This window comes from Marasmius oreades, chromosome 7, assembly GCF_018924745.1.
Source record: "Marasmius oreades isolate 03SP1 chromosome 7, whole genome shotgun sequence".
Classification (NCBI taxonomy): domain Eukaryota; kingdom Fungi; phylum Basidiomycota; class Agaricomycetes; order Agaricales; family Marasmiaceae; genus Marasmius; species Marasmius oreades.
This window is the reverse complement of record NC_057329.1, coordinates 2,837,184-2,855,057: the sequence shown is the minus strand read 5'-3', so window position 1 is coordinate 2,855,057 and position 17,874 is coordinate 2,837,184. Positions and strand designations below refer to the sequence as shown.

Here is a 17,874-nt window from a genome sequence, read left to right as displayed (position 1 = left end):
TCTAAGATTTGACTTCAAGGGTGGGGCTTTATATGGTTCAAAACAAATTCAAATTCTGTGTTCACAAGTCAAAATGACAAAGGCTTTCTACGAAGTTCACTACTTCGAGGAGGTGTTCAATTCTTTCTAAGTTCAAATAGAACTATCAAATTCAATTCAAATTCGAGTCAAAGCGACTCTACAAGTTCAAAGTTTCCAAGTACCAAAGTGGCAACAAATTCAAATCAAATTCAAAGTTCAAATCTAATCTTTTCCAAATACAAACACCAACTTCGAAGAAGTGGGGCAAAGTATGAGCCAGAGTCCCCTAGTGAAAGCACTTAGGCTTCTGTCATAGGTTACTGGGGAAAATACTGCTGCTACCATCCTCCCTTATATACGCCTTTTCGAATAAATAATAATCAAACGTCGAAGATATGGTAAAAAGTCGAAAATATAGAGAAATCCCTTTCAGAGATACCAAAGTACCCTTAATCAGGTATAGTACATGTCAATTAGATATAAAACTGTCCAGAATATAGTATTCCTTATTCCTTTTCCTCATATTTTCTTTATTCCTGTTCCGAGTCGGATATCTTTGACATTTGCATGTGGATACATCCTGACCCCTTTTTGTTTCCAAGGCGAGTCCCCATGTGCTCCCTTGTTCTCTCTTGTTCTATCCGATCTGGAATAGTCCAAAACTGCTCGATCTACATTCCAGGGATCGTTCCTATGGTTCTTTCCTGGTAGAATGTCCTTTCTGACCGGACATCGTCGACATCTGCCCCTTTTCTTGTTTCCAGCTGTAAGTTACAGCCACCGGCATTGTTTCCGTTCCTTAAATCCGAAGTGGACTTTAGATAGTTACATCCGTCCAATTGTTACTTCCAGATGTACTTCTAAGAGTTGTTTCCGTCTTTTCAACCAATATCGAAGAAATCAATAAATTGATAGTAAAATCAAGTGTCCCCATGTTTGCTACAGGTAATTGCGAGTGTGACGAGGCCTATCCAAATGAACGAAGGTTTTTAAAGGCTGCTTCATCAGTTCCTACAGGTTTCGGAACGTCGAAGACTCTCATCTATAGGGTGTTTCGTACTTTCTGTACTTCGGATAACCCGCAAATAGACCCGTGCTTTGACTAGCAGCTTGGGCTTGCTCTAATCCTCATATTATGTTCCCATTTTGATTATATTATATATAAAAATGTTAAAAATGCGTTTATTTAGGTACTAGTAGAGTATATCTGCGATATCGAGTTGCTCCTTGACATAGTTCTCTAGCTCTCCCTCTTGAAACTTATCATCCTCTGTGAGTATTGTTTCGCAAGTGATTGGATCCACTGGGAAGACACCCCGAGCAGACCGTGTTGCAAGGATGTATACTGTTTTTTCAGGGGTCTCTAACATCTCCATGTCTCCATAAAAGGTGCATCCCACTCCCCCAATTTCCTCAATCAAGTGATGGAGGGTAGTAAGAATGGTACTCCAGTGTTTTGTGGTCAGAATTCACTGCTTTTGAACACTGTTTGCCAGAGCTACAGCAGCGGGGGTGTCGAGCAAATAGCCACAGGTGATAACTTCCTCTCTAAATTGAGCTTGGTAAACATGCCGCACGACCAGAGAAAGGAATGAAGAGATTGAAGCAGACCTTAGTAGGTCTTCTTCCTCTCGTCCAAACTGTCCAAACATACCGACAAAGTCACAAACCGGTATGTGACCATCTCAGACTCCAGCGTCAGACATGCGCTGGTCCACGTGGCCTTCCCAGGAACTATACTGGTACTGTATATTGTCAACTTCGTGGCGTTTTCCTTTTTGGGACTCCCCACTGCGGGCTCCCTCGGCGTCGAAGTAAGTGGTACATCGCGACATTGGAGTAGCCGGGCCTATAGATCTCCCGCCTCAATATAGTGATCGTTGGCTGATACCTGGACCAGGATTAAAAGACCCACCTAGTACCTCCTCCCCCCCACGTGCATGAGCGGTCGCAGACCTAAAAAAGGTTGAACCTTGTGTTTCTGATGATTGTATATAACCTTATTTTTATTTTTGCCAATGTTTTATGATACTTCTCATAGTTGCAGGACATTTAGCAAAGTTATTCACATATGTAGGTATTGTTCTGAGGATGGAAAATACGGGCAACAATTTCAGACGCGTGCTCAAAAACTTAAACCACAACTTCCCCCTTCTTCGAACATCGATTTATCCTTCATGTCACGCAAAGACAAAGAACCCACCCGTGCTCAGCTCTCTTCACGACTAGCATACGAACAACACGTTCCAGCCTTCCTCCAGAAACTCCAAAACAAGATTTCTGGTATATCTAACGAGGAAGACGAAGATGAAGCATACGACGAGGAGTGGGAGCACATTAACGATGGCTCGGGTCGACCACCTATTCCACGTCGAAGACCTCCGATACCCGAACGGCCAGCGGATGACCCTGGAAGTGACAAGGAGGATGAGGAGCGCGGGGATGAGAAACCCCAAGTGATAGTTTTGAGAGAAGGGAAACATCTTACGGAGCGGGAAGCTGAGAATATAAGACGGAAAGGTGGGTTTTTGTTTCTTGATATTGGAACTGATGGAACTGTAAATGACGGTGTTAAAACAAAAGAAAAGGGACTTCCTCCTGTTCCTGATGTAGAGAAACCGCCCGAGGAATCTTCATCGTCAAACAAGAAAGAAGGAAACGAAAAACCTAAAGCTTCGGCTCCGAGTTTATCGTTTTCATCTTCCACGAAATCAGTATCTAGTAAATCTTTCAAACGAAAGGTGCTCGGTGGGGACTCTGAACCGGAGGATGACCAGGATAGTCAGCACAAAGCGAAGAAGAGCGAACCGCCAAAAAAGAAATCGAAGAAATCGACCAAGAGCAAGAAGTTGTTATCATTTGGGGACGACACATGAAGATCAATATCCCGCTTGTAACTTCATGATGCCCAAGTCTGGAATTACTCGGTAAATATGTTTTCTTTCTGCGGGCTAGGTGTGCTAATGAAGAAGTTCTAAGCTCGACAACTGGCCCTGAGGGTAAAATAAATAAATTCATTCACGGTCATCGTTAGCGTAATTCGAGTTGCGCGACTGTATGATATCTGCAACGAACGAATCGAGGTTTAAGACGACCCTCCAAGTTTCGCATAACGGCAAGGTGAAGAGAATCTTTTTCTCTAATGTGGATCGGTAATAACAGTGTATCGATCAGCGAACGGTCAAGATGCACATGATGCATGACCGGTGACCTATCCAGAACACTTGCGCTTCATTAATATTCACTGGAACATGGTGTCGGGCAGGGGTCGATTTTGATTTCTTTTACTTCAAATCATGCTGCATTCCATAATCCAGGGTTCTCTATACGTACAATGACTTTACAGACGCATTGGATGATTTGGACCTACTAGATCGGCTCAGACTCCTTTTCGACCACTTGTTTCACAAATCGGTGCGCAATGAGTCTTCAGACTTCTTCATGATCGAATTTGGCCTGCGCCCACGAGTCCTCGATAAACTCTCGTCGTTAAGTGGTGGATCTATAAGACGATCCGTGCCCATGTTCCACCGTTCGAATACCCTGTTCCTAGGGTCAGTAGCCAGGGACTCCAACTTTGTGGTGACTGCATCACTTGTGGTCCCGGAATGAAGCGGAGCGCTTGACGCGGCGTCGTTATCACTGTCGGGTAGAATCATTGCACTGTACACGTCGTTGTCGCGCACTGATTCCGGCCAACTGCCCGTGCTGTACGGCTCGAAGTCGTCAAGTAGGTCACCCAAGTTTTCTTTCTCTTGAATTCCAGTGACTTTTTTGCCAGAATACGGACTTGGAAACGCAAATGTCGGTTCAACATGTTTCTTCAAAAATCACAACGTCAACGTTATTGAATGCTCAAAGGGGTGAAAAAGGATGACTACTCACTTCATACTTTATGGCTGTGATTATCTCTGAGAACTCCTCAGAACCTTTGGCGATCTCCATGAATTGCGGAATGTAGCACTGATGAAGTTCCATCGTTGGACCTATTCGACAGAGGTAATGAAAGAGGTAAAGCATGTAGCATTTCAATGTTATCCTTTCCTCGTAAGAAGATGTTTTCATCAATTCCCATAGATCTTCCTCCTCCCACAACGATCGGCCAAGTTGCTGGAGTAAATTTGCTACGCGTCTGTGATCTTTGCCCTGACTCGAGTTTACATCCTCTGCGTCAACACCGAAAGTGCCTGAGACCTCCTCCAAACTGGTGATCAACGGGAGACTGGGTAGTCGACGGCAGTAACTGAGAACGAGACTGAGCAGCGATCGAAAATCGTCGTCTTGCTCTTTGTTACGTAGATTTATAACGTAAAACAACATAAAAAGTACTTCTCAACCATGTCCATGAGGACTTGTGGAAGCGGATGGTTAGAACATCAGCAACTCACACAATTTGCCGGTGAACTTTCCCGGCTTTTCTGGGCTTTTCGGCCGGTTCGACCAGTCCACCCCCTCACAAGTTCACCAGCTTCTTCACATATCGCAACCACACACCAGCCAACGAGGTCCTAATAGCTGGCATATGTTCCATAACATGATAGCTGGTCTCAGAAAGCCTCCAACAGTGGAGGTTTTTGTGAAAAGTTGAGGTGACTGGAAAATTTTGGCAGGCGGACCCGAGCAAAACTGAGCTTGCCGGAAATCAGACATAGCTGGTGACTGGTCGACTTGTTGGCTTGTGCAAGTCCAAAAAGTCGTCAAAAAGTTCTCACCAGTAAATTGTCAAGTTGCTGATGAAGTGATGTCCGTCCACGTAGTTCTGGTTACCATAGGCAGCCAACAATAGCTAGCAAAATGGAGAGAAGCTGTAGGGACTGCGTCGCTGTTGAAAATAGCGGACTTGATGATGGACAAGCAGGAATACACCATGGTGCCAGTGGATTTCAGCTGGTCAACGTTGATATGCCAATCTTTTGACCTAGCTTCGTCCAGAAGAAAATCACGGATCCGGAGAGATTTGTGGAAGAGCTCCAAGTGGACCTATTGATTGCCAAACGCCCTTCAAATTTCAGCAGTCATTGACAGTATATAGGAACCTCGATGTCATGTCCGTTCCGATCATATTTGATTCGACTGAACACTTTCACAAGTTTTCGCAGAAACTTTCGTGCTGCATTAACTACTTCTGAAGTTTCGGTCAATAATACCGTGACACGGCATTTTACACAAGTCGGGTGCGTTGCAATTGCCGATTTACTGAATTCGGAAGAACAAGTCTCCGGATTTCAGGCTCAAGACATCTTGACCCCGACCACTTTCCAGTGCACCAGATAACATACCCATGTTCAAGAGCGTATGTTTGTGAGGAAGTCAACTCAACACGCCGTCTTATCAAAGGTTGTTTGATGGACTCCTTGAGGTCTGGTCAGCAGCTCCCGAACGCACACGATCTAGAGACACGACCTTATCCTTTTCATTTTACTCTAGTTCACTTTTCCACCGAATCCAAGTACATGAATGAAAAAAAAACTGGGTCTCGATCCAAACCTGTCTTACTACCTAGATCACTGCAGCTGAGATACCCGAACCGTCGATGGCTTCCCATGTGAATGGGGCAAAAAGTGTGCCCAGTAGCGAATACATCAATCCTACTCAATAAAGACAAATCAGACAGGGAGGTTGATGCAGACAACCGAGGGGGGTAGCTCACCATTTTGAGTAGGTGCAGAATTTGTTCTTTCAATGTTCTTCGTGGACGCTGATGCACAGGAGATGTTTGTAAATAGGAACCTAGAAGTGTGAACGGTAGAAATTTACCTTCGGTTTCATCGAACAGCAATTCGAGCAAGAAGGAATCGTCTAGTTCTTCGGGAATTTGCTCTAAGGGATAGAATCCGGGGAAGTACTAGTGCGACGGAAAGAAGGAAGAGTTTCTTCACCTTCCCCATGGTTTTCGTAGGATTTGTTTGCTTCGGGAACGGCTGTATGGTGACAACAAATACCAGTGATCAGAGTACGAGTTAAAGCGAGGGTGTCTTACGTTCCGAATGTTCTTCAGAATTGTTGACCTTTGGTGGCAGTAAAGCGTCCAATTCTGGGGGTAATTCACTGTGTTCTGTTCATGTGCTTATGAGTAAAGATGGTCGGATCTGAAGATAATAATTTAATCTACCTTCGACAAGTTCTTGGAAGCGATTTTCGGCAGGAGCGACTGTAAATCTTGGATATTCAAAAGATCGTGCGAAATCCGTGGTTTTGGGGTCAAAATTCCTCGCGGTTTGGTAATCATGGATGAGTTTGTAGATCTTGGTTGGGCAGGACGCTTGGAAGGGATACACTTCGAGAGATAATTTGAAGGGAAGGCCAAGGTATTTGCACATTTCTGGTGAGAGAGGTATCTGGCCGGTTGGGTCCAATGACCAATGATGAAGCGGGTGAGGGGAAGGAAGGACAATCAAATAAATGGGCGGGGAGAGTTGGCGTCGCTGTCGTTTGCGTCTGGAGTTCTGAAGTGTGCCTGTGAGCTCGAGACAAGAATAGACCAACTCTGTTGACGTTAGCCTGAGATCGGCAGTGCTCAACAACCACTCACTGTAGTTGGAAAGGTCCTCGTCCAATGAGATGTTGAGAGCGTGGAAAACACTCAACGCTTGTGTGAGCCATGAATTTCGTTCGCTGATAGATTCTACTTCTATCTTGCGCCGGTCATCTCGGAGACGGAACCTAAACCCAGATCAGGATGAAGGTCGTTCAATGTTTTGTGCACGAACAATCACCTTTTTACTCGTTCTGGCATCTCTTGCCCACTGCTCAAACAACAATGCCAACTCTCCCACTTTACATTCTCGAAGAAAGCAATCGTCGAGTTTGTCAAACCGGAAATGACGTGAATGTGGTGACTGGTTGTCGGGATATCGTCTAGTAGTTCAAGCTGACAGCTTTGACTAAGCGCAGCAAGAAACCACCGATCTTCTTTCTTGCTGGCGAGATATCGGATGAAGACATCTTCTTGCAGGAATTCCACGTCGGAAGGGACCATGACATTGGTGTCTTCAACCACCCAATCACGACGTTTTGGCCCAATTGGTACACGACAAAATCTTCCTTTGATTGAGTCCACCCACAGCTCGTCTCTTGCACACCCCAAGCTGTACTATATCATTGATCGGTCGATGATGACTATCAAGGCTACATCGTCCACTCACGCTCAGTAGCTCAACATAGTATAACCCCACCCATCCTAGTTCACCTTCAATATGTGCAATAGGTACGAGCTCTGAAAGTAAGGTGTTAACGAGACTTGACGTTCAGAATTCTGTGAGTGAACTTGTACCTCCACAGAATATCAACAAAGGAACCGACGACTTGTTGTAACCAAAAAGGGGAACATCCCTACCGTCAAAACATTTCAATCCTCGTGTAACATAATCAAAAGCATTCATAGTGTACCTGAGCCAGTCTTTAGAACATCGCAAAAAATCGCGCCTCCATTCCTGTCGAACGCAGCCGTGAGCATACTTGTTATAGATCGGCTTCCTGCTCTTACCTTTGTCGCATTTTGCCCATGATATGTCTTCACAGTGTACTTGCTCTCCCCAAGCCGGCCATCTATCATGATTTGTGCCATATACACCGCCACCTCCGTGTCATCCTTTCCATTCGTGCGCAACCGCCTGGGATAGCAGATGTCTTTGTCCTTAACGATATCGCCCCGCTTAATTTCGGTGAACTGGGAGGGTGTCATTAGAACCGGCTGAGCAGGTAGAACCACCCAGATACACACCTCGGAGAGTTCTGGTAGGCCCCTGCTAATCTTCGCCCTCTTGTCTCGCGTCTGAACGATAGTCTGGTGGATCGTGTAATCGTTGAATTGGTCTCTTCCAACGTTTGAAAAGTTCCCTCTGCCAACCCGAACTTTGGATGCTCCAGTCAAAATCTCCATTTCGACGGGAGGGGAGTCTAGTGGGTGAAGGAAGGAAGAGATGGGCGGTGGTGTTTGTGTAGGAATGGCAGGTTGGCCAGATGACTGGCAAAAAACTGTATAGGGATGCCCTCAAGATGTGAACATTGCCATGACACTGATGGAGGAGATGACACGGGCGCAGAAGTACAACTCGTTCCCACAAGCTGGACACGTCGGCAACTTTTTAGCTGGAATGAATTTCAAGGACATCGTGCTCGTCACCGGACTCGTTTGTTTGCTTTCGTTCCACACACAAGAGTCACAAGAGAACTTGATTCATCTCTGTCTCAAAGATGTTAGAACTTAAAAGCTCACAAGTTCTACCCTCAATCCATCTCCGTCCCATGGAACTTCGGATGTAGGACAGCGGGATCAATAAAGATTGGCTCCGAAGTCCTGTTGATAAGGGATATCATTGCCCATCTGACAGTTAAGGACGACTTTATGCATTTTATCGATAGCTTCCCACCACATATTGCTGGTAAGGCCAAGGAAGAAACTAGTGCAAGATGGTCAAATGACGACGAAAAGGGATCACGTGGCCCGGCCACTTTCGCATCTTCCTTCCATGCAGTCCAGTCCTCCGTGATTCCTACAGCGACTTTCCCCTCCTCCCTTTCAGTCTAGTTAGATGGATACAGTTCCTGACACCTTCCGCCGATCCATGAAGTATTCGCTGCTCCTATCTCTTTCTCTCCCAAGACTGACTCGTTTCCGGGACACCACCGCTTTCCTCCTGAGATAACGAGAAGAATACGAGACTAAAACTGTATTTCGAGCATGTCTTTAACGGAAGATAGGTTCGATGTCGATGAAAGATTATTGACAAATGATTTTACATCAGTACATGACTGTCGAAAACGTTCAATGGCAAGATGATCCGTTCGTGCTAGACCCATTGCTGGCGGTACCGGTATTGGTATTCTGACCGCCGAAAGCAGGAACACTACGCAGATCCTGATGGCTTGGAACATCCATACTTGGGTTCTTAACGAAGAACGATTGAGGTTTGAGTGTAATATTCAGGTGTTCCACGGGCATTCTGGATAACAGCTCGTTAACAAGTGGAAAAGATGAAAACACAGATATTTGAACTTACACAGGCCAATCTTCCGGTCTGGGAATATGGGTTGTGCCTGGGTACGAGTAAAAATATTTGGCAAATAAGCAACTTGTGATGCGCGAGAGTCACTTACCGATCGTAAGATACACCAACAAATCCTCTTCCTTCACCGATTTCCTCCCCGCCACCCATCTCGGCAGCGAATCATCAGGCGTATCTCTCGTTTGAGGCATATACTTTCCCGAAGGCCACATCCTCCCTCCCTTGTACTCCTCCACATCCTTAACAACCCAAAACGGATACTTGAGGAACCCAGCTCGTTTCATAATCCAACTATCATCCTTAGCCATCGACGGCGTAATACCACCCTTCATCCCAATCCCATACCCAACAGCTTTCCCAGTCGAATAATGTTTCCTTGCAGGATTGACGATTCTCCATCTCCTCTCTTTCTCCCAATCGTAATTACGGCCGGTTTCGGCTTCCAAAGTGGTCTCATGAATGGTGAATCCGTTTCCGGCGTAATTGGAAGAGGAGCCCGTCGGTTCTGGGAGGGGGAGAACGTCACTTTCCACGATGGAGTTGTAGAGACCGTCGATCATCGGGTCGATGCGGTAGGAAAAGATGTGTTGGTGGTAATGAGCGTTCACGCCTGGTGCGACGGTAGTACCGAATGGACTGGGTTCGTCTTGTTTGGAGACATATGTTTGCAAGATTCCGGTTAGGCGAACTTCGGCCTCAATACTTCCGTCTTGATAGAAGTGATAGTTCCAAATGTACTCTGTTTGGATAGGTAAGAGTTTCGAAAGCAAGGAAACAACAGTCAATCCTTACCGTAGTTGGCTAGAGTACAAACCATACTGACGACAAGACGTCTTCTGCGCGCGGTGTGGCCACGACCGCCTGGACGATAATCGGTGTGTTTCCAGAGAACGCCGTTGTCCTCTTCATGGATACAGATAACGTTCTTGATTATAATTGCCTTTCCATTATGTCCGATATAAGCACCCGGCTAAAAATTAAAAGAACACTTCAGAAATCCGGAGCATGAATAGGATCAAACACAGTGCATACCAAGTAGTGGATGCTACCGACGCAATCACACCCCAAGGATAACTCGTTAGCCATGGTGCCCATTCCGTACTCACCCCTAGAAAGGAATCATTAGTGCTCAGTCGCGCGTAGGGGAAGAAGGTAACGTACGTGTCAAACGCGAATTTTCTCGGGTGTGGATGTTCCGTTGCACCGTAAGGGACTACCATTTCGGCCAAAGAGAGGCGGTAAATGAGAGGCCGGACTTCCCCATTATCATTATAGGTAATCGTAGAAAGCACCACGCCTTCACGATGACTAGTACAACGTTTAGACCAATTGACGATAAGAGCTTTAAATTGGATATTGTATACCTGAAAGCTACAGTAACCATCAGCATGAGATGATCTAGGAGTTAAGAACGCATTTAAACGCACCAACATGCATCTTCCAATTCTGCCACTCCAGTTCGTGCCCGGTTACCTTGAAGCTCACACCTTCAGGCTGCACGATATGTAAAGGTTTCAATCCCTCCCTCGGTTTGAATCCCCCTTCCTCCGTCTCGGCCATAAGATCCGGAAGGAAATCAAAAGCCTTGCGAGGAGGAGGAATTCTCTCCCTCTTGCACGATTCTAGCGTGTCTTCCTCAAGAGGAAGAGGTACGGTGGATTTCACCGACAACACCGGACCATTGGGAGAAGGAGAGTAGTGAGGCGGGAAGTCTCGAGAAAAGGAGAGGATTTCAGCATTTCGAATGGTATGAGGCAAGGAATCGTGAAACGATCTCAATTACCGATATGCAGTAACTCTCGGGTATTGGTATCAATGACTGGAATGAAATCCTACAGGGAGAAATAGTATAATAAGAAAGCGATTCATCGAGAGGAAAAAGTTGCGCACCAGTGGGTGAGCGTAGAGATTATCGTGTCGCGAGAACCTCGCGAAAACGAGGCCTTGTTGAACACGACTACTGTGCGGAAACCTTTCATCATATCCAATAGCCCAACCATCGCAGCAGATCTGATGCGGTTCAACGCCTGAAAACAAGGAGAAGTTGGCAATCGAGCGTACTTTCTCTTACGAACCGTAAAAGACGTACCGACAGCTTTCGCGAGTTCCTGTACTCGCTTGTTTTCTCTAACGATCACTTCGGCCTCGATAAGCTCCTCTGGGGATATCTGGGGTTGCGAACCCTCTGGAAGTGGTTCAAACGTTTCCACCTGCCATTTGTCGCCCTTCAATGCCGCTATAACATTGTACGCCCCTCTGTGAAAGGTCTGTATGTAAAACGGACCTTCGATCAGGTGGTTTGCTTACCCGTTGACCACGTCAAGAATCTGTAACGATAGAACCAGAAAGGCACATGATGATCAAACTAGTTAGTTCCGGACTGATAATTAAATCCTAAGAGTAAGACTCACGTCAACTTCAGCTTTCCTCACGATTGTAGACGCTGGTTCCGGCTTGCCTCCCGGAGTGAGCGGGATTCCAAGGGACGAGAGAACAGCTCTCTTGGGAGGAGGCAGAAGGTAGCAAGTAATGAACTTGATTGCTTTGACTTTAGTTTCGGCAGCAATATAGTGTCGAATGACCAGGGAGATTTCGGCGATCTAGTTGAACTAATTTAGCAGTAAGTACTGTTGTGTGATCCAGAGGTACGTACCTCATCTGGTGTCAAAGGATCAAGTGGATGCTGGAAGGAAGAAGGCTTGTGAAGAGGAGTGCCCTGCGTCGCGGTCGCAGTGCTTGGAACATCTGGAATACTAGTGGGAGACATGATGGTGGTCAAGGTTTAAGCTGTATTGCTTGGAGGGGTCATATAATACTGTTAATGCCGCTTATCGTGTGAGCACCGAAGGAGCATCGAGCGCTAGTTGACCGCGTTTCGCGGCTTCTGTGACATAACTTCTCCCATGCACATGGAGGTCGACGTAAATGCGCTTGTTCAGATATTGAACCTACGTAATTTTAGCTTAGGTAACCCGAAGATGACTTCAGTTCATTGTGACAGGGGCTACACTACGTACGGATGGCGGGGTAGCAATCTTGCGGGAGAAGCTGCCTGGCAGAAAGTGTTCTCATGACCATTGACACAGGATTACTTTGCTATCCGCACGAGAAATGGTGATGGTGAGACGGATCCGGGGAAAATCGGGGAAGGTGGGGCCCTCTTCAACGAAGGGCAAAGGCTTCACGGTTATATTGGACAAAACGCAAGTATACAATTTAGTAGAATTGTTGGCGGCGGCCTCCTGTTTAATAGCTTTCAATGAGAACCATCTCCAAAAAAACCAAGACCGATACACACCTCCGTTTACGAGGAAAGTATTGTTCGAATTGACCGTCGTTGTATGAAAGACGTTCCCAACATTTTTGGACCGAAACTTCGGTTGGCTATTCACGGTAATATGACTATTACCACTGATGTTGTTAACCGTTACAGATCCCCTGATAGTCGCGAAAGACAACATATCCATATCTTTGAATGCATCATCAAAGCTAGGTGCTGAGGAGGCGGTATGGTTGTTCGTGGAAGGTGCGACCGATGTGAAAGGATTTCTACTTTTCGGAGTCTCTGAAGAGTATGGTTCAGGGCTTTCTTGTCGAGGAATGAAGTGTTCTTTCAAATCGTCATGAAATGTCTGTTGACGGCTGGCCATGCGCACCACTGATTCACGAACAGTTATGTGGGATTGAACCTATGTCGGTGATTATTTGAGCTAAACTTGCTTGGACAAAGCAAGGCAACAAGTTCTGCTCACTCCGAACACGTCCAGGGCCTGGCGAAGTCGTTCTCGAAACTCTCGTATTCTGTCAGTGTCCGATCTTGCGGACAAGAAACGCCTCCAGTACATTTTTTCAGCACGCTTCTCAGCGAAGACTTTAATCTCAGCCAGAGTGCTGCGTTGAAGGGTTAATTAAGTGTAATGAATCATTCAAATGCGAACGACTGACTCTTTGAGCATCTTCAGGTGTTCATTTAACATGGGTGATAGTTTTTGACCTTCGGATTGCATAAGTTGTTTGCAGACAGCGGAGATGTTCGCCACGAGCGAGCAAGTATCATAGACCAGTTGTTTGAAGGAGTCTTTGTTGTCCTTTGCAGCCTATTAGGGTATTGCAGTCAGTAACAGACGCGGATGGAGGGTGTGGTTCTCTGCACACCTGAGCAGCGGTAACAATTTCCAAGGCTAATGCAGCAGCAAGACCGACATATGGTATCATTCCCGAAGCCTGCGCTATCTCCCGCAGAGATTTAAGGACGGTGACGGAAACATCTGTTGCTGTGGATGCTCGGTTTTTGGATAGCAAAGACTTTTTTTCAACTTTTGGTCTCCCATCGTAGGAGGTTGCTCGTAGATCCGTATCCTCTGCAGTCCATTCGCCTGCGTTTACAGGCTCTTTCTCAATAGACATGGTCGGGGGGGAGGATTTCGGAAAAGTAAGAGACCGATTGTCAAGAAGCTGTTGTTTTTAAGAACAGGTGTTTTCTCAGCTCTCCGTGTGGACAGCATCCCACAGAAGCTGTTGAGTTAGAGCTGTTGAGAAGCCAGTGCTTGCTTATCTACGCCTTCGTGAAGGAGGAATTTAAACATTGGGACCAACGGAGGACTGTGGGAGTGTGTGGCCATGGCTATGAGGGTAGAGTTCAAGCTTCAGGATGCGTCGATGCGGCACGGCTGAGGAAGAGGGAGCTTCTCAAGCACCCTCCTTTCTTGGTTGACACCTTCAGAAGTCCGCTTGCCGACAAGCCGTTATACCCAATTCTGAGTACCGTCCGGACAGCCTCACCCGTAAGCCGTTACCTCGCAAATTCAAGTTACCCGTCTACTTGCAATCGCGACGCAACTGAGGCAGATTTGTCAAATAGGTGGTTCCGCTTACCGTCCCCGCGTCGACGACGCACACTGGCTGCCGGTTTGTACTGTCTGTTCTGAGAGTGACTTGCTAAAGAATATTCCGAACAATCACTCAATGCTTTTCATCGTGATTAGGCTTCTTCATCGACGCCACTTACTCACGCGTGGGAATTCATTGTTTCTGCCACTCGACCATCATGACTATACTCGATGTCGACGACGGGCTCGTGAAAGTCCCGATTATAACCATACAACCCGCTTTCACCACGGTTATACAAGAAGTATGGTCAGGAATTATCCCATCAGAGGAAGTTTGGTTGTCGCGATACCACCAAGGTAAACCTTCGAGTCCAAGTCAGTCAGCCATCGTCTGAAGAACCGCGCAATTGGTTAGGTTCAGACTCGATACACGACAGGATACGTGTCACTCTGGATGAAGAAGACCGGGATAAGGTAACCTGGGAATCACTTCGAGGGAAACTAGAGTTGTCGCGCGATGACGAATCTGGCAGTTATGGTGTCGACTCCGTACGACTCCTGGTTCCCATCCAGCATTATCACTTGGAAGAAACTCCGAAAGCGCGTCGAATAACCTCACTCGCAATCTCTCCAGACCAATCTCAATTTGCTGTCGGACTGCTCGATGGATCCATCTATCTATATCCCATCGTTCCACCCCGAACTGCCGTCAAATATCCTGAACCACAAGTCGCAGAGGTGCTGCATATAAGACAAACATTGGTTGAAGCTCTAGGGAAGAAAACGGCGCACAAAAGCACGGTCACATCTCTACGGTTCTTTCCATCGTCGCGGGTCCTACTGTCAGGTGGTGCAGATTTTACGATGAGCATATGGCCCGCTGAACCATTACCACCTTCCTCTATGTCTCAAAAAACAGCATCACCGACTCCAGCTCGAACACTCATGGCCCATACACGTCCTATCTCCTCAGTAGCGATTAACCCCCTTGACCGAGGGAGAACTGTGCTTTCGGGTAGCGCAGATGGTACGGTTAGAACTTGGAATGTCAGCAGTGGGAGCGAAGTCGTAGACAGGAGGATCAGGCATGGTGGCAGTGGGTTATCAGCAATGGTTTTAGACCCTGAAGCAGAGACGCTTTATTGCGCACTCCAGGACGGCTCCTTCGAGATTTTTGCCCTCCAACTATCTTCGGCGGATCAATCAGCCTCCAACCAGAATGTCCCTGACGAGAATACCACTGCCCCTCCTAACCAGCCTCTCTTCAAATCCGGTCGGTCTATTGGAGGAGCTTTGACTTCTATCGCGGTTTCTTCCAAATCCGATTCGACGCCTAGACTTCTAGCTACAGGAACGGTGAACGGGATTGTCAGCATCTACCTCATCGATGGAGAGCTTCCGACTCATCTGGTATCTTTCAAAAGGAACGGCGCAAACATCGAGGCCCTCTCTTTCCTCCCACATCCAATATCCAACCAATCCTCGCTTTCACTCGGATTAGCTGTAGCCACGTCAGATGGATTGCCTTGGATTGCTGCGATCTCCGTAGACATAGCAACGAAAGTGGCTACGGTGACGCCCTATGCAGAACTAACGGGTGGGGAGATTGATTCGGTTCGAGATATTGTTGCAATCAGTGGGGAGGTTTGGACCGTCTGTGATGACGGTTTGGTTAGGCGGTATCTCGTCGCATGAGGTTGGACGTTCGTTTTTGCGAATTGGTGGTCATTTGTGGATCAAAAAGGCGCAAGAGGGATACTGTTGTATCACATATAACTTCTAAATCATTACAAGCGGGTGTTCTGTAACACGCGATCAGGCTGTGCGCAGTCATGCTAAACAGAAAGGGAGGCAGGACAACCCAACTTGCCCAACATTGATATGTTCCACCAAGTCCTGATATCTGCTGCCTGGACTATACTATCTTCATTCGATCGCGCACGTCCTCAGTTATCAATCTTGACGGCAAATACGACGGCGAACCAAACTACAGGCCTGGTCACGATGTCGAAACCACATTCTATTGAATATTGCCATAAATGACTTCGTTCCACCGCCTAGCACCCCCTCACTTTCCTCGCTGTATCGTTTGCCATCACCACAAACAATCTCTTCGCGATATCCCACACAATACTTACTTGAAGCACACCGCATAGTCCCTACAAAGATAGCCTCATTGCATCTGTCGTTGGCGGTGGTGCTCTCACAATTCAAAGCCGTTCACAACAGTTACTTTTGGTTGGTTTCTTGGGCTATGATTTCTCCTCAAGCAGTTTCGTCGGGGGCGATGCAGACGATTCAATTCCGTTGCACCGATTGCCGCTCCATTCGAGGTCTTATAAAGTTGGTAGAGGAGCATGAGCATGGGACGAGATCAGTCACTACTGCATGATGGGACAATAATAGAGCTAATAGAGCTCGGGCTAACAGAACTTCCATTTCAGAGTTGCGATGTCTCTTGCGGTGCTAATCGCTGAATACGATTCTGAAATCCATCTTTCAGTTCACCGAAATCGAGCAGGGTGGACATCTATAAGGAAAACGGTGCACCTGACGACTGTGTTCAGTTCATGGGAACGATGGAACTGAGTTGGGCTTTGCAAACCGTGATGTCTCCTCTAGATCTATCAGTGTCACGGCAGTGCACATGTCGCCCCGTTTTCCTCATCCTTATACAACCACGATCACCATCCGTTCCTTCCTTTCATACACCAGACTTCCCACCTCACGGTCCACGAAAATGGAAATTTTCACTGGTGCATCTAAAATCAAGATTGGCAGAGGAAACTTTTCAAATGTCGGAGGAGACCAAATCAACGATTACACGGTACATCAAACTATCATTCAGACACGAGACAAGAGGACGAAGGTTGGAAGAGGCCTACCAGAACTCTCCGAGGTGTGTATCTGGGTAATTCTGGATGTCCAGTCAGACTCTGATAACACGCACCCCAGTACACCGAAATCAAGCGAGGCGACATCTTTAAGGACAAAGACATCTGCTATTCTTGGCAGTTGTGCTCGAATGGGAAAGATGACACGGAGGCGGCGTTGTATACTGCACAGATTATTATTTGTGGCCGGCTTGGGGAGAGCAAATACACTGTGAAGACGTATCGCGGGCGAAATGCAACAAAGGTAAGAGCAGGAAGCCGTTCTATAACCAGTACGCTCACAGGTGAATTCGGCAGGAATGGAGACGAGACTTTTCGCGATGTTCTAAGGACTGGCTCAGGTACGTTATGAATTGTTTCGATTATGTTACAGGGGGGAATTGAAATGATCTGGTAGGGAAATCCCACTTTTTGGTTACAACAAGTCGTTGGTTCCATCGCTGATATTTTGTGGAGGTATGTTCATGGACAGAATTCTGAGGCTCTCATCGATAATCTACTCACAGAGCTTGTACCTGTTGCACATATCGAGGGGGGCCTAGGATGGGTGGGGTTACTTTATCTTGAATTACTGAGGGTGAGTGGACAATATAGTCTTGATAGTTACTGTCAACCAATCAATGCCATAGTCAACCTTGGGATGTTTAAGAAACGAGCTGTGGATAGACCCTACACAGGGAAGATTCTGTCATGGACCGAGTGGGCCAAAATGTTACCATTGGCCGGAACAAGCCTTTGATGGCATAGTTCCTTCCGACGTGGAATTCCTGAAAGGAGACGTCGTCCTCCGATACTTCGCTAGCAAGGAAGACGATCGGTGGTTTCTTGCTGCGCTTAGTTATAACAGTCAGTTCGAGATGGTTGACGATATCCCGGCAACCAGTCACATCCACGTCATTTCCGGTTTGACAAACTCAACAATCGCTTTCTTCGAGAATGTATGGTGGTGGAGTTGGAAAGGCTGTCTTGACAGAAGGCGGCAACGGATGCCAGATGGAGCAACAAGGTGATCTTTTATCAAATTGACTTTCATTGACTGATCTTTTTTTAGGTTCCGTCTCAGAGATGGGCGCAAGATAGAAGTAGAATCTGCCAGCGAACGATCAGCTTGGCTCGCACAAG

The 17,874-nt window shown here is 46.7% G+C and overlaps 5 protein-coding genes across 5 annotated transcripts; 2 read left to right on the top strand and 3 right to left on the bottom strand.

Moving 5' to 3' along the window:
* Positions 1–2,039: 2,039 nt before the first annotated feature.
* Positions 2,040–4,299, top strand: E1B28_011655 (uncharacterized protein; the record flags this gene model as incomplete). The annotated part of the gene is made up of 4 exons (XM_043156712.1): positions 2,040–2,541; positions 2,605–2,948; positions 3,001–3,141; positions 3,196–4,299. 2 exons carry the CDS (start codon positions 2,040–2,042, stop codon positions 2,895–2,897), a joined length of 795 nt encoding a protein of 264 aa, XP_043006505.1. The 3' UTR covers positions 2,898–2,948; positions 3,001–3,141; positions 3,196–4,299.
* E1B28_011654 (uncharacterized protein) lies at positions 3,426–4,341 on the bottom strand (the record flags this gene model as incomplete). Its single annotated transcript, XM_043156711.1, has 2 exons — positions 3,426–3,842; positions 3,907–4,341. The coding sequence occupies 2 exons, from the start codon at positions 4,339–4,341 to the stop codon at positions 3,426–3,428; spliced, it is 852 nt and encodes a 283-aa protein (XP_043006504.1).
* A 4,447-nt stretch (positions 4,342–8,788) lies between these two features.
* Positions 8,789–11,796, bottom strand: E1B28_011653 (uncharacterized protein; the record flags this gene model as incomplete). The annotated part of the gene is made up of 14 exons (XM_043156710.1): positions 8,789–8,966; positions 9,024–9,060; positions 9,121–9,768; positions 9,822–9,999; positions 10,062–10,137; positions 10,191–10,337; positions 10,394–10,400; positions 10,457–10,741; positions 10,813–10,861; positions 10,920–11,056; positions 11,119–11,285; positions 11,337–11,356; positions 11,441–11,629; positions 11,683–11,796. The coding sequence occupies 14 exons, from the start codon at positions 11,794–11,796 to the stop codon at positions 8,789–8,791; spliced, it is 2,232 nt and encodes a 743-aa protein (XP_043006503.1).
* Positions 11,797–12,245: 449 nt separating this feature from the next.
* E1B28_011652 (uncharacterized protein) lies at positions 12,246–13,436 on the bottom strand (the record flags this gene model as incomplete). The annotated part of the gene is made up of 5 exons (XM_043156709.1): positions 12,246–12,271; positions 12,328–12,718; positions 12,782–12,920; positions 12,975–13,126; positions 13,185–13,436. 5 exons carry the CDS (start codon positions 13,434–13,436, stop codon positions 12,246–12,248), a joined length of 960 nt encoding a protein of 319 aa, XP_043006502.1.
* Positions 13,437–13,820: 384 nt separating this feature from the next.
* Positions 13,821–16,821, top strand: E1B28_011651 (uncharacterized protein). Its single transcript, XM_043156708.1, has 3 exons — positions 13,821–14,215; positions 14,274–16,757; positions 16,814–16,821. Exons 1-2 carry the CDS (start codon positions 14,077–14,079, stop codon positions 15,551–15,553), a joined length of 1,419 nt encoding a protein of 472 aa, XP_043006501.1. The 5' UTR covers positions 13,821–14,076; the 3' UTR covers positions 15,554–16,757; positions 16,814–16,821.
* The last annotated feature ends 1,053 nt before the right edge of the window (positions 16,822–17,874 follow it).